At 40.4% G+C, this 25,867-nt stretch overlaps 1 protein-coding gene across 31 annotated transcripts in view; it reads left to right on the top strand.

Annotated features, from left to right (window-relative positions):
• NRXN3 (neurexin 3) overlaps positions 1-25,867 on the top strand; it is a 1,562,383-nt gene that overhangs the window by 1,359,803 nt on the left and 176,713 nt on the right. For all 31 annotated transcript variants that reach the window (XR_001360906.1, XR_001360908.1, XR_001360907.1 and 28 more), the window contains one exon: positions 15,024-15,195. Coding sequence is in view for 26 of the 31 variants with exons in the window: in XM_014534703.1 (XP_014390189.1) it covers positions 15,024-15,195 (172 nt within the window). In the remaining 5 variants the exon portion in view is untranslated. The remainder of the gene's footprint in view (positions 1-15,023; positions 15,196-25,867) is intronic.

The following is a 25,867-nucleotide window of genomic DNA, read 5'->3' as shown; positions in this document are numbered from 1 at the left end:
AGAAAAATCGATGATGAGAGAGAATCATTGACCAGCAGCCTCCTGCACACTCCACATGGGAATGAGCCTGCAACCTCGGCATGTACCCTGACCAGGAATTGAACCCTGACCTCCTGGTTCATACTTTGACACTCAACTACTGAGCCACATAAGCCAGGCTATAAGCCTACTTTGCCCCACCCTAAACATATGTGTTTGAAAGTATGGAGAACTGTTGTTGTTTTTGTTGTTGTTGTTGTTTTGTTTTCTTTTTTCTTCAGTGAGGTGTGGTGGACAGGTTTAGTTGCACTTGTCTAATCCCTTGTCTGCATCCCTATTACTTTGTTTCCTCTCCTTTATGTTTTTCCTTTCTTCTGACCTTAATCACTACCTTAAACTACTCTCATGTATCCCTGGGCATGCACATGGCTAGTTAGTAACAGTAAGATAGCTAGCTGTTCACCGCTGAATCATGGGTGCTCTAGCATCGCTTCTATGATGACTTCCCGGATGGCCTCTGAACCTCTGGGCCAGCATCAGGTGTAAGTGCAGCACGAACCATTGCTTTTCTAAACAACTCGAGCTCTTCTCCTGCTGGAAGAGATGCCTACAGCAGAAAGTAGGGGAGTTAGCCTCAGAGCACACTTGGGAAATAAAGCATTTTATTTCTATTTATTTTGAGAGTATAGTTTTCTAAATTCCATAAATGTAATTGTGCCATCAGCAAGGAAATATTTGCCATGGGGTTTAGGAGAGTCCTTTGGTCAAGAGAGAAAATATTCTCTAAGATTTAACATTTTTATGAACCTTAATTTTTTTTAATTTATTGAACCCTGAAAGTCTACCTTAGCATTCAAAGGTTTTTATCTTGGCAAAATTAGTGACAGCTGGTTGATATTCTAAAAAAAAAATAGTTATGCCAATTATTTCCTCTTTTTCCCTTTTACAGACTATGTTTTATTTTCTTTCAGCTTTCTAAACTTCCCCAATCCTTCTTACCACCTCATCTGCATATACCTACTTATATCTTATCTAACTACAGTTTGATATTTTTCACCATGGACCTGAACCCTCCACAATAAGGCATTTTCTGTCCTGAATGGCACAGAGTGAGTCCTCTTGCTCCAGTCACTGGGACAAATTGTCAAGGACTGTTGGTGGATGTCTACTTGAAAATGTTGAGTGGGAATATTCTTTATCTTAACTTAGTGAACTGTGAGCTCATCTCTATTTGTCTTCTTATCTCCATGTATTATTTTTTAGTGCCTCATATATTTTAAGTTGCTGTCACAAACATTTATTTATCTTCATCATCACCCAGCAAGCTCAGTGATGCCATCCTTGTCTTACACATGAGGAAACTATGCCTGGAGTATTGGTGACTTGTCTCAGGACCTGCGGCAGTGAACAATTAGATCTTATGTCTACATCCTCTGAATCCTGTGCCATTGCCCTTTTTATAGCATCACTCTTGAGTGTGGAACAGTCTTGGATATATTTCTTTAGCTTCTTATGGGCCCAACAAGGGACCTCATACAGAGTGTATGATCAGCAGGTACCTGATCACAAAATTTCTACAACATGACTCTGACTTATGCCACATTGATTTGGAGAAATAAAGGTATTGTTTTAAGAATATCACTTTGTGTAAACATCCTCAATTTGGCAAGTCTAGTAAATATTGAAAATGGATGGTAGTTGTAGTACAGGCTACTCAAAGGTGGACCAAAAAGACATTGAAGAGGGGGTGGCCTCCCAGAGGACAGAGCTTGAACATCACACTGTCCAGCACTGGCTGTTCAGAGAAGTTTGGAGAAAGGCAGGAACATAAAAATTAGTTTTCCTGAAAATCTGGCATCTGGATCCTTCAGTGGTTAAATTGGTGTTTAATGGGAATCACCTGGATCAAGGAACTGGGAATGGGATGGAGTAGTGTTCACCTCCAGCCTTCAGTTTGAATGTAGACCCAATAAAGAAGCAGGGTAGGTTGAGGGCATTGGTAATGGACCACAGAACCTCTCACCTCCAGGTCTACAGAACAAGTTCTCCTCTGGCCACCCATGCTTGTTGTGTCTCCTGAAGACTGTTCAGTAGACTATGTGAAATATATAATGGCCATGATCCCTGAGATATGGTCATCACCCACATTTCAAAACACTCTCCCAAAGCAAAATTGAAAAGGAGAAAATGAACCATGGGTGAAGATGTTGCACTCTGCACTAAAGTATGGCTTGCTGAGAAATGCCATTGTGCCAAGACCTCAACTGATCATTTATTGAACACCTCAATTGAGAGGGACAACCTATATAATAAAAAGCTAATATGCAAATTGACCTAATGGCATAATGACCAGTTGCTATGATGCGCACTGACCCCCAGGTCAGCCAGAAGCTGGGCTCATGGCTGGCGAGCGCAGCAGCAGTGGCAGGAGCCTTTCCTGCTTTTGCAGCAGTGCTAAGGATGTCTGCAGGCCTAAGCCATCAGTTGGACATCCCCCGAGGGCTTCCGGACTGCGAGAGGGCACAGGCCGAGCTGAAGGCCCCCCCCTGAGTGCATGAATTTTGTGCACTGGGCCTCTAGTAAAAAATAAAAATACATTGTCTGCTCTCATAATGTTCAAGGTCTGACTGGGGAAAAGAATCATTCCATTAAAAATTTAAATTAATCATCCCAAATAATTGATTTTATTGTTAAATAGATGCTGGAGAGATTATAGAATAAATGGAGTATAGATCTAGTTAATTCAAGATGGCTCCAAGAGAACATGCTTGTAGAATTTTATTTAGTTCTATACATCTATGCACATGAGCTAGAAAAGCTGGACTCTGTAGCTAAAGAATATCTCTTCATGACTTAAGAAAGGGTAAGTCATTCAGCTTCAGGCTGAGCCAGGCTTGGGTGATCTGTTCTGTCTGTGGGTCATTCTAGGATCAGTGGTGCCTACTGTCTAATCAGTTGCATTCCCTGGAGCTCATGTTGATTCTAGATAATCCTGGTGTTTGATTCACCCTGGAATCTACAGCTTGTTCTGTGATTGGTTCACATTCCTGAAAGGCCTTCTGTGGAAGTGAAGTCTCAGGGTTTCTACTAACTGTCCAGGGACTGTCCAAGAGCTGAATTAGAACTTGACCACAGATGCATTTTGATAGACACACAGGGGCCTGGATTCTCCTAAGCCATCATCACTTTATCTAAAAAAGAAAGGAGATGCCTAGCTGGTTTGGCTCAGTGGGTAGAGTGTCTGCCTGTGGACTGAAGGGTCCCCAGTGTGATTCCAGTCAAGGGCACATGCCCGGGTTGTGGGCTTGATCCCCAGGTGGGGGCGTGCAGGAAGCAGCCTATCAATGATTCTTTCTCATCATTGATGTTTATAGCTTTCTCTCCCTCTCCCTTCCTTTCTGAAATCAATAAAAATATATTTAAAAAAGAGAGAAGAAAAGAAATGAGAGGGTCATAGAAAATAGTTTTTGGGCACGTTAAATTTTAAGGTCACACATACACACATACACACCACTAACATTGTATTCCTTAGGCTTTTGGATAAAGTTTTTTAGCATCTTTATATCAATAACTAGAGGCCCAGTGCACAAAATTCGTGCAGGGGTGGTGGTTCCTCACTCCAGCCTGCACCCTCTTGTAATCTGGGACTGCTGGCTCCTAACCACTCGCCTGCCTGCCTAAACACCTCTAACCATTCTGCCTGCCTGCCTGATCACCCCTAAACACTTGCCTGCCTGCCTGATCACCCCTAACCACTCTGCATGCCTGCCTGATGCCCCTAACTGCTCTCCTGCCGGACTGATCACCCCTAACCACCTCTGCCTTGACCCCCGAACCCAGGCTTCCTTCTCTCTGGCCGGCCACAGGCACCCAGGACCCAGGCTTCTCTCCCACTGGCTGGTCACAGGCACCAAGGACCCAGGCTTTCTTCCCTCTGGCAGGCCACAGACACCTGGGACCCAGGCCAGCTTCTCCCAGGCAGGCACTCAGGACCACGGGTGGCTTCCCTGCCTCTGGGGTGGCTTCCCCTGGGCCAGGCCCTGGCTTTATCCTGAAGGACATTGGATGTCCAGAAGACATCCGGTCAATCCAGTCTAATTAGCATATTACCATATTATTAGTATAGATAAAATTGAAGTGCACACATAAAGAACAGAGAGAAGGAATGTATGTGTCCTTTAAATGCCGTAATGTGAACAATCCTTCAAGTTGTGTATGGATTTATGATAAACTCCATGGATAATCTGTGTACTACTGCTGTGGCTGGCTCTTAGACTGCTCAGGGTTCATGCAGTATCATAGAGGAGTGATGATTTCCAGTTTCTCAGGGATATTTCCTCCATTTGGCTGAAACTGACTCACTTTACAATTTGGTACAGATACAAAATTCAGGTAAAATAAGGAGACTTGTTCTTGAATTATTCTATCAAAAGAGCATGTAGCTTTGAAACAATTCTCCCTGCTGGTAAGTTGTTTGCCTTTCCTAAGGCATGAGTCAGCTCCCTTTAATGTGTTTGCAAGTCTCCCATTTGGATTACTTTAACTAAACTCACCTGAGGCCCAAGGAAAGCATTCTTCTTTTTATACCTCTGCTCAGGTGTCCAGATGACTCCCTGGATAGTGGCTTTGATGCTGCCTGGAGACCAGCAGGCCTGCCTTTTCTAAATGTGCTGCAGTGGTTTAAATTTAACTTTCCCCCACCTCTGCTGCTTTTATTATGGTGATTGGAGGTAGGTCAGAATCAACCTTTTGAATTAGAAGTGCTGATAAGATCCAAGACAGAATGTTACAGTGGTGCTAGTAGACAAAGTGGAGAGCTATAAAGCATCACCTGGAGAAAATACCTCCCTGAGACATTATCTCCAGGACACACACATACTGGTGTCCCTGCATGCAGACAGCCATTGCTGATATATTAGCGTCTGCTGGCCATTTTGTTTACGATAACTAGGAAATGAAAAATGAGCCCCTATTTCGGTGTGTTCATCCTAAGATGACACAGTAGAATCTCCTTGCAGGTAAACCAAGAGAGCTCAGTGAATCACCATTTATCACTCAAGGGACATAAGTGTCTTGCAGATGCATTGGAGTCCTGGAGACTGAGATATTCATTGGGTTGCAATGCTATGCTCTTCTCTTATTCCATCTAATACAGTGAACTGCCATCCTAGCATCAGAATGATGTGTACTGGCTCTTAGAGTCCCAAGCTTTTAACATGTACATGATTCACTCCACAGAACTAAACAAATATTCAGAAAGAAGTGTCAGGTCATTATAATTTTAATAACTTTACAACTTTGCTCCATCTCCTCCATTACCAGACTATTCCTCTATACCATCATCTTTTGCCAGAAGCCTCTAATTTATTTTTCTGTATCTGCAGCTGCTCACCTTCAGACAGTGTTATGTTGAATTGATTTTAGTGTCTAAAGCACCCTTAATGGAATCTGAGATAGATGAGTTCATGCCAAAATTGGGTGCATTTTTCTATATTTTGTTTTAACTTAATAGAAGTGTGCTCTCTTTACCGGGTAATCATTGACTGAGCAGGTACAGGCTTCTTTCTCATTTGACATTCTCACTCATATTTGAGTTATTTTGAATGATTAAATATAAACTATTGGTCTAACATTGAAAATAAATTATAGTTAGCTTTAAGTTATGCAAGGTTCTATAATAGGGGTCAGCAAATTTTTCCTCTAAGGGGCCAGAGAGTAAATACTTCAGGCTTCTAGGCCACATGATTTCTGTTGCAACTATTCAACTTTGCTAATATAACATAAAAGCAGCCACAGACAATATGTAAATGACTGAGCATAGCTGTGTCCCAATAAAACTTTACTTACATAAACAGGCAGTAGCCAGATTTGGCTCACAGTTTGCTGATCATCTGCCTTAGGCCAATCTGCCTCCTACAACCTTTGCATACTATTCAGCAAAGGCATCATTTAAAAAAAATGCAATAATCCACATCAGATTTTCTGACCATCCCAAGTACACTGAATTTCTCAGTTCTGAAATGTATATAACAAATCTCTCTCTGTCTCTTTTTTTTCTAGAAAATTATAGAGGTATAGAGGTTAGCCTGGGAATTTATCTATGGAAGTAACTAAGAATGCTTTACTTATTAAACCAAGAATTATTAATTCTTGGTTCATGTTTATTATTCAAATAGGTCCATTCGCCTGGAAGCCATAATGGTAACTCAGTCTGTCACTTGAAAAATAGTTAAGTAGTAAAGCACTGTGGAGAATCACTAAAGGTTTCCTTGCAACTTCAGAATAGGTCTTAAAAGGTTAGTGGCTATTTACTGGTCTATCTTCCATAGAGGACCTGCTGATCATCATCGGGTTGGACTATCTAGTACTAAGAGAGGAAGTCTCTCCTTTGCAGCCCACTCATAACTGACCAGACAGCTTTGTGGAAACTGACTAGTCTGTAGGGAAGGATCAAGGGACTAAATTGGAGTTGAGGTTATCAGTTCATGTCATTGTGCCAGGGGAGATGTACTGGGTGACTGACTCTCTTAGGAGCTATCAACAATTACTTAAAAGAGAAGAGAGTGCCTGAGTGTGGTTGAGCATGGACCTATGAAGCAGGAGGTCAGGGTTCAATTTTCGGTCAGGGCATATGACCCACATGGGGGTGGGGTGTGCAGGAGGCAGCCGATCAATGAGTCTCTCTCATCATTGATGTTTCTATCTCTCTCTCCTTCTCCCTTTCCCTCTTAAATCAATAAAAATATATAAAAATAAGAAAAGAGAAGGGGGTTAACCAAGACCAGATCAGGAAAGAAATATGGGACATGCAATTTAGACCTACCACATTTTGGCTATGTGAGCTTGCATTTCCAAGTTTACATCTATAAAATGGGCCCTTGAGCTCAACATAGAGTAGGAGGAATGTCGAGAGATGATCCACACACGCTCTTTGCTCACCCTGTTCTTTGAGGGCTGGACCACAAGCTAGGTGAAATATATAAAAATGTATATTTGTGTACAAACAGTTATGCACTGTTGTACACATGTATTGTGTCTGTCTGTGTTGTGTGCATGCATACATGCATTATAGAAGGAGTATTGTGGGGAATAAATTAAATCATAGGTAAATATTTGTAGAGCAGTTTCTATCAGGTGTACATGGTTTATGGACATTTGTTGAGTGACTGAAGTTTTGTACTCCCTACTGCAGTTTCTCAATAGTGGCTCGGTTGATGTCATGACCCAGATAGTTCTTTGTTGTGCATTATCAGATAGTAAGCATCATACCTGTCCTGGTACCCACTAGATGCCAGTAGCACCCTATACCCAGTTGTGACAATCACTAAGCACGAAAGCACCTCCTATTGAAACTACTGCCCTAGTGGAACCAAGACATTGATAAAAGGAAATGGTTCCCAGACATTAGCAAGCACCTGGAGGGTGTGTGAGAGTACAGATTGCTGGGCCCCACTCCAGAGTTTCTGATGCAGGGAGTCTGGTGTAAGATTCAAGAGTTTGCATTTCTAACACCTTCCCATGTGATACTGCCACTGGTGGTCTCAGGATCACACTTTGTAAGCACATAGATAAGATGTAAGAGGTTTTAGAAAAATGCTAGATGATTTAAAATGTACTTCCCAATTTTGAGGATTCAAATGCTATTACTGTGCACACAGGGCTTATGGTCTCTTTATGAAGGCCATAGGGTGGTTGTCTCACAGCTGTGGTGGAGATTTTCGGGGAGAGAAGGAATTTATGGGAGATATTCGGTCTGCACTGGGTTTCAGTCAGCACAGCCCTGCCAGCTGTCACCTGAGTCCTGCCAGGAGACTGCTCCAGGTCTTGGCATAACAGTGGGGCTCCTACAAAAATGAACTTTAATTTTTGCTCTATAGTCAGACTTAACTACCAAACAAGGCATTTTGACATTGGGGTCTGGGAAGTGAAGTGAATATTCAGAGTGAACTTGAAGGACGTGATGACTCAGGATGCCAGTCTGTGACCGTGACTGTTAGAGCCTTGGCTTGGACTTGCATCTTATTTACTTGCACCAGCTGTCTTGTCCTTCCTTGATTACCCCTTTCAGGTCAGAGTTCCTGTTGTCCTAAGCTGTCATCCCTGCTTTCTCTCTCTCCTTTTTTTTTTTTTTCCTTGCTTGTAGTTAGAGATGAAGCTGTCTTGAGCTATTTATCAGTCTTATCTCTCTTGGCCCTCTGTTAGTATTTCAGACTGTGGATCTAATCCTCTTTAATTGATTGACCTCACATAAACAGACATCAGCAAAACACCAGGTGAAGCACAGCTGTGGCCAGAAGGAGAGATGGATGCAATTTTGCTGGATGGGTGCAAAGGTCATGGAGGCCTGTGCAGATTTAGGAAAACAGAATTAGTTTCCAAGCCATTTCATGTGAATTTTCTAGGGACAATCTGGAGTTGATGAACTTCAATGGGAGATAGTCATTCCAAATAGAGAAGTATTCTGTAGGTAATCCACAAAAGCCTCTGACTCCTCCATCATCTGTCTTAATATTTCTCACCCAGTTACTCCACCAACATATTCACTATAATCATTAGTGTCACCCCACCATCAACATTATTGTTTTTTATTTTGAAAGCACTTCAGAATTTACCAAGATTTTGTTCATTTCTCTTAATTACCAGTTAACACAGATATTATTGTTGTTGTCTTTGTGTTGTTATTTTCATTGTTCATACCAATAGCTTGAGATTCAGATAGAGAAGGGACCTGCTCAAGATCATCTGGAAAATGAGAGTTAGAGCTTTGACTGGGCTCACGTCTTCAGATTATAAGTTTAAATGGTTTCTGGAACCCAGGACAAACAATTTCTCCTCTCCTGGCCTTCCTGTCACAGCCACAATTAAGTCATTCAAGGGAAGGGAACCTGGTCATTGTCATGGGATGACAGTGAAAGTCCAAACCCTCTTCAAGGCTCACAGCTGGAGTCGTGTTGCTCTGGGTGATTCCTGATAGGCTGATTCTCCATCTCTGACTTCTTGAGGGAGAGACCTAATTTCTTACACATTTTGAATCCTTTAACAGTGCATGGCTCTGCACACCCAAAGTGCACATTTGGTGCTTCTTAGCTAACAATTGTCCTGGGTCAAGAAAAAGGAGACAGTAACATTAAAAGAATGAACTGATGCTTTCAATGGAAAGTCAATTAATAGTCACAAAAAGGGCCTCAAAAGTGTTCTAATGCAGTGTTTTATCCTAGAGAACATCAATATAATTCTTCCTTAGCCAAAATTATCTGATGAATCAAATAAATTGTACATCATCTCTTTGTATTTTACTGACTGCATACATAAAGCACAATGAGACTATATGTTTTGCCCAAGATTTATTGCAAAAAAAATCTGAATATATGCAACCAATTATCTATTTTATCGTGTTCATATCCAGTTTAGCCAAATTTAGCCATTCTTTTCTATTATACCCACACATTCAAATTCAGTATTCATTGATTCACTTATCCATTTTTTCAACAAACATTTACTGAGCATTGCTAGAATTCCTATATTTGAGATACCCACAATTAGGTTGGACAGATAGGTTAGGCAGACATAAAGTGTATATATTTATCCAATTGCAACATGTAACGCATGTGACTGAAATATAACATGGTGGAAAATCAATGGGTTTTTAAAGTCAGGCAGATTTGCATTTTGATCTTAAATACCAGTATGTCTCCTATTAGTTGGTGAATTCCCAATTCTCTTACTCTCTATCTTTAACATGTATACAATCTGAAGGGTAATTGTGAGAATTCAAAAATTATTCTATTAAAAAATATTTGCCAAGCACCTACTCTGTCCATCAAGGTAGTCTGGGTTATGTTCAGCAACAAACAGCTTAAAATATTTGCAGGTGTCCTGGCCAGTGTTGCTCAATTGGTTAGGAATTATCCCTGCACCAAAAGGTTCCCAGTTCGAGTCCCCGTCTTGGCACTTACTGGGCTTGCAGCTGGTTCCTGGGTATGGAGCATGCAGGAGACAGCCGATGGATGTTACACTCTCACATGGATGTCTCTCTCTCTCTCTCTCTCTCCCTCTTCCTTCCTTTCTCTCTAAAAATCAATAAACGTTTATTCTAAAAAAAATGGTGGAATCAAGCAACCAAACTTTGTTTCTCTGTCATGTTCTATGTCCATTGCTAGTTGGCTCATTGCCATCCTCACTCTGTGAGCCAGGCTGACAAAGAAGCCACTAGCAGGAATTTGCTGAGTGGAGTGGTTGAGAGAAAAGGGGAAAATTCTGGTGGGTATCACACCAGCAATTAAGTGTGTGGCTCAGGACTGACCCCAATTGATCTATCAACACTGATCTCTTGGCCCTACACATTACAAAGAGACACAGCAGTTCTCTCTTACTATAAGGCTGCAATGGTGGAAGGGAGGGGACTAGAAAAATATGGCAAACAGTGCCACTAGTAACTTTATTTTCCAGGACCCAGACCCTGAAATGGGTATGGCAGACCTGGAAGTGTGTGGACCCAAGAGAAATCACATATATGCCATTTTCCTTGTATTACTGACTCACACTGAGCTTCCAGATTCTGTGGGAAGCCTGGAAGGGAAGATACTGAGAACTGCTTCCTTTGCACACCTCCCTGGCATACATGTGAGAGGCCCAGTTCTGTTTCTGTCAGCTGCAATTTTCTGGAATAGTGGAAGGTACATTCTGCCTTCCCCAGGGGCACTCGGGAGTGAATGAAGAAATTGCCTTCAGGGAAATCTTTATTCCTGAGGATTTTTCTTTGCCCTGGTGTATTTTTGCTCCTGAAATGTGACCCTAGTATTGGCAGTATCTCTGGGGTCACCTCCACAGCATGAACTGTAATGTAGCTGATGGAAGATCAGAAAACTGGAATCTGACTCATTTGATGAACCTGGTGAGCTCATAAACAGTCATTATTGATGAAGAATGACTTACTGGCTATTTAAAGACAGCTATTTACTGTGCCCTGCAGTTTTGTTTGTTTGTTTGTTTTTTGGTGTGGTTTTTTTTCCCCTGAATGCACTTGAAGATTCTTTAACAATGTCTTTGAATTTACCACTTGTCTTTGTTTGTAGTATTGAAGAAAAGCATAGATTGAGGTGACTGACTGAGTAGCAACTTTGATAGTGATGGGCGTGGGTTATTATCATTTATATTAATGCTGTTTTTGCAGCCACACTTTGGTTATCTTGGGGAGGTTTATAAATGTCACCAAGGAACATGAAGAGAAAGCAACTACCAAATTGTGACAGGAAATCAGCCTTTCAAATGTTTTGTAATGTTCCATTTGCTAAAATCTTCATTTATTTTCATTGTATTTCTTGATGACAGTGTGGCCAAGCCAAAAGTTCTGAAGCTCATGCCACTATGTTAACTTCACTAATGAGGGAAAGAAAGGGGAATTATGACTGACATTCATTGAAGTCCCACAGTATGCACAGCCACCTGCCAGGGTTTCATACTTGTGTGTTCTTCTAAAATCCTCACAAAGCTTTAGAGGTAGTCTTTTCCTTAATCTACATGCCCTTCCCTCCTTTTTTTCAGAGAATGAGAGGGAGAAAGAGATCGAAACATCAATGATGAGAGAGAATCATTGATCGGCTGCCTCCTGTATGCCCCCTACTAGGGATTGAGCCTACATCCTGGGCATGTACCCTGACTGGGAATCAAACCATGACCTTTTGGTTCATAGGTTGATGCTCAACCACTGACCCATAGCGGCCGTGCAACACACATCCCTTTTATAGTAGGAAAATCAGAAAGACGTTAAATAACCTGCCTAAGGTCATAGAGCTTTCAGAACCACAGGCATTGTTGGAATCATGCTGTACTAAAACCCATGTTTATTCTTTTGAACCAATTAACTTCTGCAGTAATCAGTGTTGTATATGGTCAAAGGATTGCATGGTTTCTTCTCCTGATCTCATTTATCTCCTGTTTGTATCTTATGTGATTATTTACAAAGGGCTCAGATATTAATCATATCATTTCAGTCTTACAATGGTCTTATAAAGTATGTAAAGCTGGTATCCTGTCCACATAATATAGTATCAAGAAATGGGTCAGAAAAGTTAAGTAACCTGCCCAAGGTCAGTCAGGGTTGACTCTGAAGCCAAGATTTTTCGCTCTTACATCTTCTCTTTTCTGGACACATGGACCATAAGAGTTTATTTTCATGACAGCTGAGCATGATGGATTCAAACCTGGGAGACTATCTGGGTATTTGCCACAAGGTTTATAATGAACTGAGACAGAGCAGTTAGCCTCAAAGTATAATGCCACTGTGGTCCCATGACAAATGACGAGGAGGTTGAAGTAATGAAATTTTATGCGAGTGAAGAGACCGCATCTGAGGTCTAGTACAGCCACGATTACCACTACAGGAAACACAGTGAAACATCGGGTTGGGGGTCTTCATCGACATTGGCCACATGTGAACAGGATTAAGAAGATCTCTCTGAAACAGCAATTGCGGCGGCAAATGTGTGGAGCTTCAGATAAGGACCAAATATTTACTCTGGCAGAGATTAAATCTTTTCTTTCTCTGAATCTATTATGGATCTTGCAGAGAATCTGCCCAAGACTATATCTAGCTGATCAGCCAGCTCACTGAGCCAGAACCGTACTTGGCCACTGCTGTGGGTGAAAAGCTGCAGAGGATTGGTTTAGAGCTCTCCTCTCTCCCCCTCAAACTGTTCTCCATCCAGGATTAATTAGTGACTCAGAGGTGAGTTGAATCACCAGCAGTCCTTGCCACACATCCAGGATTTATACAGTGGCTTCTCATTGAAGATCAGTGATGCAATGAACAGCCCACTTGCGTGGGCTGGGCCGAGGAGTAATGGTGTCCCCAGTCATGGTTTCTTAACTCCCTCAGTCCATTCATTCTGCTAAACAGATTCTAACTCAGGTTCCTATAGCTTTGCTTATTTAGGGATGAGGGTAACTAGGTACACACACACACACACACACACACACACACACACTCACACAACCTTAGCAAAGAACATTAATTGTTTAACTAAGAAAAAGCAAAAGAAGTGATATTGTCATTTCTGAATTCCTAGAGAATTAAGGATTGATAATAAAATGAATCATACTATTAATTACGGGCATAAACTATGCAAAAAAATTATCATTAGGTACATTTATCTATGCATCATATCTTCATGCTAGGCACTTTAGTGCTGAAGATGAAGAAGTGGAAATAAAACAGAGCAACACTGAGAACATAATGTCACAGCAAATAGGGATCTAAGAAATCATGGGTGAATGGAGTCACTACTTTGGCAGGCAGCCGAATCACTTTTCCCAGAGAACAGAACCTGGGAATTGCAGGCATCATTTTACATTGTGTGCTGTACTGTTGGATACAAAGGAAGCAGTGATGTCCACCCTGTATCTCAGCATCTCTGCCTACTGAAAGCAGCCTTGATGGATCAGCCTAGATTCCTACTTTCTAAGATCAAGACTCCTGGGTGTTTCTCCATCCTTTGGTTGGGCACAAGGTGTGTTTATTTACTAACAGAAAACTAAGAAGTTGAGTAAAGCCTGTCTTTTAAAAAAATAAGTAAAACATACTAACTCTATGGAGATCAGTGCCTAAAATCTCACCAGAAGTCATAATTTATCAACTTTAAGCAAGCACAGTAAGTGCTTAATAAACATTGTATTTTTGTATAGAATGATTGAATAGATGAATGAATGAATGAATGAATGAATGAACCAAATTACTAAATCTGAGATTCAGCAAAATCTTTCTTACATGTTAGTTCATATGAATTCTAGACTTCTTTTCCCATAACCTTCTCTTTCTTCTCCTACTTGTCCCTTCCTCCTCTACTGTCTCCCTCTCACTTCCCCTTCTTCCTCCTCCTCCTTGTCTTCTTCTTCTACTTCTTGAATTAGGAAACAGAGGATATGGGACTATGTGAATAAATACTGTGACTCAGTCTTGTAGAACATCAGAATTACAACAAAATTGTGCTATCCATCAATGCCCAACCTATTGCTTAGCCAATAAGTCAGGCTATCCCTATGCCTATTCCATCTGGCACCCTGCATGTCTTAATGCCTTTCCAAGACATGGAGAGAGACTGATTCTAGTCACTAAGGTTACTTTTATTTTATGTCTCGATGGAATACTCATCCCAACACTTGGTTGTAACCAATTATCAGAGGAGAAGAGTAAAAGTTTCCATTGCACTGTTACTTTTCAATATTTCACTTCCCAGGAGGTGGATGATATAACCACCTCCACCTTCACTACCACTATCACCAGCACCATAATCATCCCCTCCATTGCCACAGTGTTTTCCTTTTGGAATTCATTGTGTTTTCACCTGCAAAAGTCTTTTTGGGTATCAGAGGTATCTCCTGCTGTGTACCATGAAGCTTTAGTACTGAATATTGCATCCCTCTTTGGATTAACCTCAGGAGTAGGGCTACAAGTGTGGGAAGGGTGACAGCCATCTAACTCTGAAAACCCCAGCTCAGTGTCCCTGGCCTCTATTGAGGACACATTTTCTGTTTTAAACCTACAGAAAGGTATCATCAGGAGTTGGTCCATAATGCTAGCTCCTCTTTCATTGACTTCTAATGATTCAGCACTCCTCCCCTTGGCCTTGATTACCCAAAATGTACAAGGCTTAGCTTCACTCTTTAATCCTCAATCTGAATTGTGAGGTGCTGTAGGGCCCAATGTCTTATTTGTATCTCCTAGAAAACAGTCCTAACTCACTACACAGAAGTGAGTTTTTCTGTGCTACTGAACAGTTATTAGGTAGTCCTGTGGTTCCAACTTTGATATCTGTTGAGGACTATCAAATGATGTAACCTATGGTGTGCAGTCTGTGAGAGCAACTTGGGTAACTTGATACTGTTGGTTTTATGTTTAGGATGAAAGCCCATGGAGAAATTGTTAACTTCATGCTGACACCTCCCTCTGAGTACCTGCACATTTATTGTTAGTTGGCGGATCAACTTTAAAAAGAGAAAACCTTGTGGTTGGTGATAACTATGCCTTTTGTGTTTCTCTCTTATAGGAACAGGGGAAAATTGGGGTTGTCTTCAATATCGGGACAGTTGACATCTCCATCAAAGAAGAGAGAACCCCAGTAAATGATGGTAAATACCACGTGGTGCGCTTCACCAGGAATGGAGGCAATGCCACGCTTCAGGTGGACAACTGGCCGGTGAATGAGCATTACCCCACAGGTACATGTTTTACTCTCAATGACCGTATTCTTTTTTGCTCTCCCATTCTTCTAAATGGTAATTTTCTCATGACCATCATTAAATCATAAAACACTGAGCATTAAGTGTACATATCTAGCTTTTGTATGAGAAGATAAATTATTTCTTTAGGACTTGGTCCAGTGTAGGGAGCTTCTGGAGACTTACCAACTATGCACTGAACACTGTCAACCCAACTGGCTCATACCAAGACAATTACTGTAGGATTTCCAGGGCACTGCAAATGATGAGCAATGCCTTAGGGAAGGTGTACCATCTTTATCATGAGCTACTGTTGATCATCACGAAATAGTTAATTTGAGATCAGGGATTTTGTGGTACTATTTAGTTAGGTACACATGGCCAGAGATTGCAGTAAGACTGTGAAAGGAAGTTTACTAAACTTGAATGGATGAATAATAAGTCAGGGTCACAGAGAAAAACTAAGGATGGAATTTCATTCATTTGGTTGACTTTGCCAATTTTTTTTTCACTAACACTAAGCCTACCTTAATATTCAGAGATTGGTCCTAAGTAGGGGTTTTAATAGCAAGCATTCTGGCATGGAAGGGAGAGGGGTTAATCATCTGTTTAAATTTTATAGTCAAGGAGCATTTGCCAACAAACTCCAGAGCCAGATGGCTGAACCAAGGGCAGTGGGAGGGAAGGTTGCCTTCTTTAGAAGAGATCATTTAAATAATCCCTTAGTTTTCCCTCCCATCTCTCACTTCTCCCAGGAAAAAAACCCTGATAATAAATGTTTCAGGAATGGAAAGGAAAATACTTTGGCTAATGGCCTTTGCTCCACAACAGTATTATTACCTGGTGGATGCAAGAGAATAGTATAGAATACTGAACTTTCCATTAATGTGGTCACAATGCTTTGTCTGGCTGTCAAACTCCTACACTCTGAGCTCCCCATAATTTCCTCACTTTTATCCCCTCACTTCCTTTATAGTGAGATGTGCATAGGGATGAGAAAGCCAGAAGCACATTCTTGGAAATGTAAGAGCTGTTTAGCTATTAATAATTGTGGCTCAAGAATTTTGAATGACCTGAAGGCTGTGATTATGTTTTCCCGCCTAACTCAGCATTATTTTTTTAAAGCTAATCAGAAGTAACTGTGCTACTGGGTTTTCCCCCCCTTAACAACCAGTATTCCTATGTCTGATTTTAGAATTATGGAAGCATCTACAAATAGCATACAAGACTCCCAAGTTATTGAAGCAGAAAGCCCCACCTGCCCCTTATCTACCCTCTCAGTATCCAGCTCAGCCTTTGCTGGGAGTCCCTTATCATACATTTAGCACTTTTGAAATTAAGTCACAAAAAATGACCTTATGAGATTATCTTTGAGCCTTGGAAGAGAGCCAGAGGTGTTAACAACCACTCTGAATTTTTATCATCATCCAAATTCACTAGACACCAATAGACCTGATTTTTAAATGCTTCTTGCTTAAACTCCGTGGGGTGGGGGTTGCCGGGAAATCAAAATAGCTTGAGGTCTTAAAAGCTGTTTATTTTCTCATAGGAAAAATCGGTCTCTCTCCATGCATGTTATCATTGGCCCTGCCTGTGCTGCTCTAGGGTTTGTTATGTTTTTATTAGGAATTTCAAAGATTTCTAAATTGATATTAACCACTTGCCCTGAGCCAATATAGAATCTATGAGTTTACTGCCAAGCAATGAAAAGGCTCTTTGGTGGTAATTTTAAAGCCACAAACATATAAGGAGACCAGTGACCCTTGCTGTGTGCCTACCTCTTTGTATTTTTAGTTCTAAATTACAGGTTGCTTCCTATGTGTTCAAAACAGAGAAAAAGCTTTATTTAATGACATTGCTTCACACTGAAAACTGTCATTACTAGTAACTGGTGGTAATTGTTATTTACTAATAATAAGTATTATTGTAGGACATGAGGCAGTATAGAAGCTATAAGTATGGGCTTTGGAGGCAACTGGCTGGAGTTGGGATGCTGGTGCTATTCCCTGGGAGTCTAATACAGGCTAGATTAAGACCTTGAGATGCTCTAAACACTGAAATATTTGGTGCCTCTCTCCACATATAATTCAAAATACCACAACAGTAAACCCTAAGTGTGAGAATATCTAACAGGTCTGATTTTTCTCTTCTGATGATCACCATAATGCTTTCAAAATATATTCTTTCTCCCCCTCCCCACCTTCTAATTTTTTTACTCTGTTTTCTTAGCTCCCTAAGTGCTTATTTTTCCTATTTTGTGATCCACTTCTAAATCTTAGGGAAGTTATTTAACCTCCAGGATAGTTGTTTCCTAGTATTTAAAATGTTAGTAGTACTAATACTTACTTTCCAGGATTACTGTGAAGATTAAATGAGTTTAACACATGTAAAATACTTAACATAATTCTGGGTCAATTAGGTCAATACTCAATAAATGTTAATTATGAGGATTCCCAAACATTTGGGTAGCATTTTTTTTTACTATTATATATTCACTTATACAGATTACTTTATTTTGACTATTAAGTTGGGTAGGGTAGGTATCCTTTTTCTACTTTTCAAATTTAAAAGGAGACCCAGAGAGACGCTCTCTCTCCTAAGGTCACAGAGTGAACGAGGGACAGAAGAAAGACCAGATTCTCCTGTTCTCAACTAGACAGATTTCCATTATTGCCCCACAGCAAACTAGGGGATATTTTGAAAATTGTGTTAATAAAAGTGAGCAACGTTTTTTTGTGTCATCTTAGGTTTATTCCTTTTCTTAAAGCAGTGGTTCTCAACCTGCTGGCCCTTTAAATACAGTTTATCATGTTGTGACCCAACCATAAAATTATTTTCGTTGCTACTTCATAACTGTAATGTTGCTACTGTTATGAATCGTAATGTAAAGATCTGATATGCAGGATGGTCTTAGGCGACCCCTGTGAAAGGGTCGTGCGACCGCCAAAGGGGTCGCGACCCACAGGTTGAGAACGCTGTCTTAAAGCATCATATTACAAAAGTGAGTATCAATAACCACACATACATGGTTATTCTGAGATGTAGAGTTGGAAATCCTCCTTTAAAAAGAGAAGTTCTTTTAGCAGTGCTACAAGACTCATTTGTAACAAGTCCAAGCTAACCTGATAGCAATGGCAATGTGCTTCCAGGGGCAATTGAAAGAATACTGAGTATTTGAAGGAGCTCTCACTTTACTCAGTTGCCTGGATTGGAAGGTGCAACATTATAATTTCACACTCCACTCTTCCAAGCCTTTCTAGGAGTGGCTCACCTTTGAGCTTGGGTACCTTACTTTCTCTCCCGCCTGCTTTCCTGTGAGACTGAAAGGACCCATTTAACAAAATTGAAAGCATCAGTAGAGCAATCCAGTCATGTTTAATTAATCTGTATTAAACCATAAGAGCAAAATACACCCTGTATGTGGGCATCAAAAAACAAAGCCACCTGGAGACAGTTTCTAGAAAAGTATTGCATTCTCCTTTTTCTAAGCTATTCTATGTTATCGATAGTAATACATAGAAAAAAACCACCAAGAGGAATTCAGTGGTATTATTTGTCTCTTGCTAATGTTTAAAGAAATATTGGATTGTTTCTGTGGAATATTCACCTAAGCTTTCTTATTCTGAAGACATGTTCTCTACAGGTCCCTGTGTGCCAGGGTGAATGGGTCAACTCCAGAATCTTCTCATGGGCATTGATGGGATTTTATGTGGCTCTACTGAAACATCCCACTGTGAAATATTTATAAACTAGCTGGGGGAAGGATCCAAATGAAAAAAAAAAGTTCTGTAGCCATTGGAATCTTATATCCATTAATTCTGAGAGGTAGAACTCAAAAACACCTTCTTTCTTTGAACCTGGAAATAGAAAGGCTAAGGAACAGGAGGTGGAAATAAAAGTAGAATCAGCCCCAAGCTAGCATCCAGACACTGACAAATGTTCTTTATAAAGCCTCTGATTACTTTCTTGACACAATGCAATGGTGGGAAAAGGAAAGGAAGGTGAGAGGTGAGCTGAGCCCGAGAAATTAATTTTAGCCCCAGCTCAAGGCCCCCTAGGAGGCTGGGCTACCTAGGATGGTGAAAGATCCTCTCCCTCCATGAGTGGGTGGCTGGTTTTGTCATCAGGTTTTTAAGAAACCTGAGCACCATGCAGTAAGGGGCTTTTCAAGTCAGAGCCAAGTTTCCTGGAAAGTGAAGACTGATAAGCAGCTCTGATGTGTAGGACTTTCCATCTTCCCATCCAGATGGTATTCAGGAGAACAGCGTCTCCGTTGTTTGTTTGTTTGTTTGTTTGTTTTCCTTCTTGAAGCTGCAGTCCACATCAGGTGAAGTGCTCTTGACTGGAATTCCCTTCCTGAGTCAATAAAATGCCTACTGATGTTCTAAGCTAAAATCCCTCTTGGCCACCCAACTCTGAACCTGAAAAGAATAGAGAACTGGCTCTCCTTCTAGGCCCTAGATTAGAAATATCCCTCTTTCTATTTGAGTGTATCAAATTCCACAATGCCGTGTCTTTTGTTAAAATATGTTTTTATTGATTTTAGAGAGAGAGGAAGGAAGAAGGATAGAGAGATAGAAACATAGATGAGAGAGAAACGTTGATCAGCCGCCTCCTACATACCCCCTACTAAGGATTAAGCCTGTAACCTGGGCATGTGCCCTGACCAGAAATCAAACTGTGACCTACTGTTTCATGGGTCTATACTCAACCACTGAGCCATACTGGCTGTGCAAAGCTTTGTCTTTATAGGCATTGTAAGTAAAAACACTGTAGTGCTTCCTGCAGCTCAAAATGCTTTCATATGCTTTATTACACTTGAGCCTCACTCTATGCTGTGAGAGAACTGGGTTTGCTAATATTATTACCACGATACCCATTTTAAGGTTATGTCATTGAGGCTCTGAGAGGCTAAATATCACTCAGCTTAAGGGGTAGAGCCAAGATTCCCATTCTGATGCTCAGATCGGACTACCTCAAATTTTCTGCACATTTTTTCTATCTCTCAGAGTCATGCTTTGATTGACACTGACACTAGGCTTTTATATTTTTGTTTTGTTTTTGTTTTTTTCATCAAAAATATTCTCAACCAGAAGTCCTTGCCAGGCTAGTTTAGTTAGCGTTTCTCAACCTTGGCAGACTTGACATTCTGTGCTGGGTAATTCCTTGCTGTGGCAGGCTGTCCTGTGCATTGTAGGAAGTGTAGCAGCATCACCAATTCCATCAACTACATGCCAGCAGCATCTCTCCAGGACCAAATGCCCATGGGGTGGGGCGGGGAAATCATCCTCATTTGAGAATTACTGAGTTAGAGAACGTCTCTCATGTCCAAACAGGTATTGTCCTTTTAGAGTTTTGACAGTATAGAGGAGGATAAGAGATATTTATTTGTCCACATGTCATCCTAGATCATTGAGACTTTAAAGGGTTAAAACAAGTCTATGTACTTGACACAATGCTGACAAGGTTTTCTTCATTCTGCCTTTGGCTGCAAACACTTGAAGTCTTGCCAGATTTGAAACCCATATTAAAACAAGCCCTGTCTACCTGCCCATTCATCCATTCAGTTCAGTGTTACTTTCAGTTCAACAGGAGAAAAAACATAGGTAGTGGAATAAGAAGTACAAATACAAGCTAGGAGGAAAGCCATCATTGCACATGGTTTCCAGACTGAAGAGATGTAACGGCGACTGGGAAGAGGTTACTTAATGAGTGTGTGTGAACATTGCTAGGTACACGTTTTAAAACCATCTTATAAATAAGTTCTTCCAACATTCTGTCACAAAACATGTCCATTAATTAGGCAGACCAGGGCATCCTAAATATTAGCACTGCCAGACAGTCGTTCTTTCCAATTTGTCAGGAATTAATAAAGATTAACAAGTAGGTGAGTTTCTATTTCCAAGGGACTTTCACCTTGCTGGGGTTGGACTTTGGTTTAAAAATGTTTTTAAAATATTTTCATGCCCTAGCTGGTTTGGCTCACTGGATAGAGAGTCAGCCTGGGGACTGAAGGGTCCCAGGTTTGATTCCGGTCAAGGGCATGTACCTTGGTTGCAGGCACATCCCCAGTAGGAAGTGTGCAGGAGGCAGCTGATTGATGCTTCTCTCTCATTGATGTTTCTAACTCTCTATCCCTCTCCCTTCCTCTCTGTAAAAAATCAATAAAATATATTGAAAAAAGAAAATATTTTCAATAGAGAGAGAGAGAGAGAGAGAGAGAGAGAGAGAGAGAGTGTGTGTGTGTGTGTGTGTGTGTGTGTGTGTGTGTAGCAGTGTTCTTTAACTTGACTGCAAATGAGATTCTCCTGGTAACCTTTTTTATTTTTTTATCCTCAATTGAGGACAAGTTTAGAGAAAGGAAGGGGAGTAGAGAGAAAGGGAAGGAGGGAGTGAGGGGAGGAGGAAGAGAGACAGACAGACAGAGACACATTGATGTGAGAGAGAAACAAAGATCAGTTGCTTCCTGTATGTGCCCCAACCAGGGATTGAACCTGCAACCCAGGCATGTGTCCTGACCAAGAATCGAACCAGCAACACTTTGGTGCACAGGTCAATGTTCAACCAACTGAGCCACTCAGGCCAAGCATCTCTGGTAACTTTTAATAAACTGTGGATGCTCAGACCCCAGTCCCATGTCACCTAATTTAAATGATCTGGGATGTGGTACATAGATCAGAAGCAGTAGCAGCAACATCCGGGATTTTCTTAAAAATGCAGAATCTCTGCCCTGGCATGTGTAACTCAGTTTGTTGGGCATTGTCTTGTGCACTGAAAGATTGCTGGTTAAATTTGGTCAGGGCACATGCCCAGGTTTCGGGCTTGATGCCCAGTAAGGGGCATGCAGGAGGCAGCTGATCAATGTTATGCTCTCACATCAATGTTTCTCTTTCTCCCTCTCCTTTCCTCTCCGTCTAAAAGCCAATTTTTAAAAAATGCAGAATCTCTGCCCACCCTAAACCCACTGAATCAGAGTCTTCATTTTAACAAGATACCCAGATGATTTGTATGCACAATAAGATTTGAGAAGCACAGGTCCAGGCATTAATATTTCTTAAAATCCCATGGTGATTTCATATATAGCTGGGTTTGAGAATCACTGATATTTAGAGAGTTAACAATGTGTTTTTTTCTTCTTTTAGACTGTGCTGTTCAATATAGTAGCCACTAACCACATATAGCCACCCTTGCAAGGTGGTTGATAAGACTGAGGCCCTAAAGGTATATTTTTATTGTGCAGTTGCTATGTCCTAGGCACTGAGGGATTTAAATACATTTTCTCATTCAATTCTCAGATCAGCTCTATGAGGCTGGTGGCTGGTATTGTAGAGAGTAGAATAAGAATATGCTTTCTCTTATTATCTTTTGCCTATTTTACATACTGTAATTTTTTATTTGCATCATTAATAAAATAACAGGCATTTGCCTTCATACTAGTATACCTTCTGAACTCATCTCATGTATTTTGTCATTGCACAATCACTGGGATAATACCTTCACTCCATTCATGGGCTGGTTGTCCCAGAGATGTGGAAAATAGCAAATGCTGCTATCACTCAGCCAGCTCAGCCAGATGGTGATGGCTGCCCTCTGTTGGGCATTTACTACATACTCCCTGCTTCATGTACATTTTACTGAGCTGTGACATAACCCTGGAGGTCAATGTTAGTTTTATTCTCATATTACAGATTAGGAACAGTCCCAGAGATCTTACAGAGTGAGCAGAAATGCTAAGATTCCAAGCCAAGACCACCTGGCTTGACAGCCTGGGTTTTAATTGCATTCTGCTCCTTCCACAGATTCCCTTTGGTACCCTGGAACACTGGCATACCCCAGAAATTCTGGTCTTAACCCAAATCTGGATAATTTAGAATTTTTCTCTCAAGTCAAATCTCTGATTTCTGCCACATTAGAAGTCAGCACTTCCCTGAGCATTTATGATGGCTGCCTTCCTCCCCATCCTCAGTTAGGCCTTTGGGGACTTTGGCAGCCTCTTTCCGAACATAATCCCATTTTACCTGGTAGCACCATATCTGAGCAGAAGGGAAGAGCTTATTAGATGGAAGTCTGTTTTATGGTCTTGCTTGGGGGATGGGAGAGTGATGAGAGAGTGTTTAGTATTATTTTACTTATTTATTTATTTTATTTTACCAGGCAAACCTTTCCCTTCTGTGAATTCCCAGCCATGTGTAAATAGCCTTGTATCTTACCAGTTAAATACAGATGCTCTTTGACTTACAATGGGTTTACATCCTAATAAATCCACCATTAAGTTGAAAATATCATAAGTCAAAAATGTATTTAGTGCAGTTAATCTATCAAACATCATAACTTAGTCTGGGCTACCTTAAATGTGCTCAGAACATTTACATTAGCCTGGAGTTGGGCAAAATCATCTAACACAGTGAATACACTATAGAATATCAATCATTTTCCCTCCTGATCATGGGGCTGACTGGGAGCTGAGGCTCACTGCCAATGCCCAGCATCACAAGATAGTATCTATTGCATATTAATAACCTGGGAAAAGATCGAAATTCAAAGTTCAAAGTGAGGTTTCTATTGAGTATATCACTTTCACATTTTCATGAATTTGAAAAATCTTAAGTCAAACCATCATAAGCAGGACACCATCTATACAATCACTGCTATCAAATCTAGAGCCATTCTCTCCCTGCCAGTGTCTCTCAGAAGCTGATAAGCGGTTAAAGGTAAAAACTGTAGTCCTCACCTGGACAGTGTTGCTCAATGGTTGAGCATTGACCTATGAACCAGGAGGTCATGGTTCAATTCCCAGTCAGGGTACATGTCCAGGTTGTGGGCTCAATCCCCAGTGTGGGGCATATAGGAGGCAACCAACCAATGATTCTCTCTCATCATTGATGTTTCTATCCCATCTCTCTCTCCCTCTCCTTTTCTCTCTGAAATCAATAAAAATCTATTTTTAAAAACCAAACTGTAGGCCCTGGCTAATGCTAAAATTAAACATAATTACCCAGAAGAAAACAGACTATACCTTTCACCTTGAATAATATGAGCTTGAACTGTACGGGTCTACTTATACATGGGTATATTTTTCAATAAATACTTTAAATGTATTTTTTTTTCTTCCTTATGATTTTGAAAATAACATTTTCTTCTCTCTAGCTTACTTTATTATGAGAAGATGGTATATGACATACTGGTATATGTTCAAAATGTATTAATTGGCTATATATTCTCAGTATGAATTTTGGTCAAATGTAGGCTATTTGTAGCTGACTCAAAAGTTATACTACATGCACTTTGGACTGTGTGGGGCTCAGCACCCCTCATCTCCTCACATTGTTCAAGGGTCGACATAGATGTGTGTGTGTGTGTGTGTGTGTGTGTGTGCGCACGTGTGTGTGTGACAGAGACATCCTATAGAAGAGAAGAATATTTGGGAGAGAGGGAAAGGAAGTCCATCCACACATGGCACCTGGACACAAGGCACAAGTCCCTGAGACATTAAGCTGAAACATCACTCAAGGTTATTTATAAAGTTATTAAATAACACACAAAGGAGTTTGTTATAATAATGAAAATGCATGTCAGTTAACATGCTAGCAACTATATAACTAAAGATATTATTTATCCAGAATTGACTTGTGAACAGGGCAGTGCTTTTGATCTAGAGGGTTGTTGAGCAAAAGAACAGTTTTGCTGGAAGCTTCTATGAGACTTTATAAGATGCACAACTTTGTCTTGGGTTCTGGTTTATGTTTTGCTCATCTTTAGTAGACCACGTTGGTATTTAGAGAGGGAGGGGGACTTTAACAAATTTAAAGGCTCATGATAAATATTTATTTAACCATAAGTTAAATATTTTACATGTTATTTCTAATAGCCTCAGTGAAATAAGTAATGAGACATTTGAGGGTTACTTCTGGGTACTATTTAAGGAAACAGATGTTTAATTTCTATGAATAATGAGTATGTTTATATTAAGTCAAATCCATGGAATAATGCTTTCAAGATTAGAAATACAAGGTAGTCACCTTCTATGTGATTTTTAAAATTATACTCACTTGAGATAGTGTAACATAAAAATACTAATAATATCTCACTCTAGGTAAGGCCTCTGTAATTACACAAATTCTTCCAAAGTAAAACAATCATCAATATTGCATAATGTCTAAGCTAGGCTAAGTGAATGACAAGTTTTGTTTGCCTTATTGTCACAAAGAAGCTCCAGTTTAGGTAGTCAATAAAATAATTCTGGGATGCAGAATTTGTCTTTAATTATGAAAATCTAGAATTATTATCCCAACTATAAAATGCAATTCCCATATGCAGTTTCCCTCTCCCCCCTCCCCTACCCCCTGGATTTCCATGAACATCAAACATCCTAGTGTCCATGCAAGAGCATAGCTTTATTGATAGGAAAAGTTTTCAAGTCTTCAGTTTAAGTTTTGCACGAGGTTACAGGGTCCCTCTAGTTAGTTAAAGTCTAAAAAGCACATTTAGCTTCTTGGAGAAAGGTGGTACCTAAATATCCAATAAAAATAATATATATCCACATACAGTATGCCATTTATAATTCTGTAAAGCGCAGAGGATAATGAAAGGCGCTCTAAACTGTAAATCACTCAATCGATTGTAATCATATTGCAGCTCATCTCAAAGAGATAAAGCTTTCCACTCCTCTAAA

This window comes from Myotis brandtii, unplaced genomic scaffold (assembly GCF_000412655.1).
Source record: "Myotis brandtii unplaced genomic scaffold, ASM41265v1 scaffold132, whole genome shotgun sequence".
NCBI lineage: Eukaryota > Metazoa > Chordata > Mammalia > Chiroptera > Vespertilionidae > Myotis > Myotis brandtii.
Note: the sequence above shows the minus strand (reverse complement) of the source record. Positions and strands in the feature narration are given on the sequence as shown.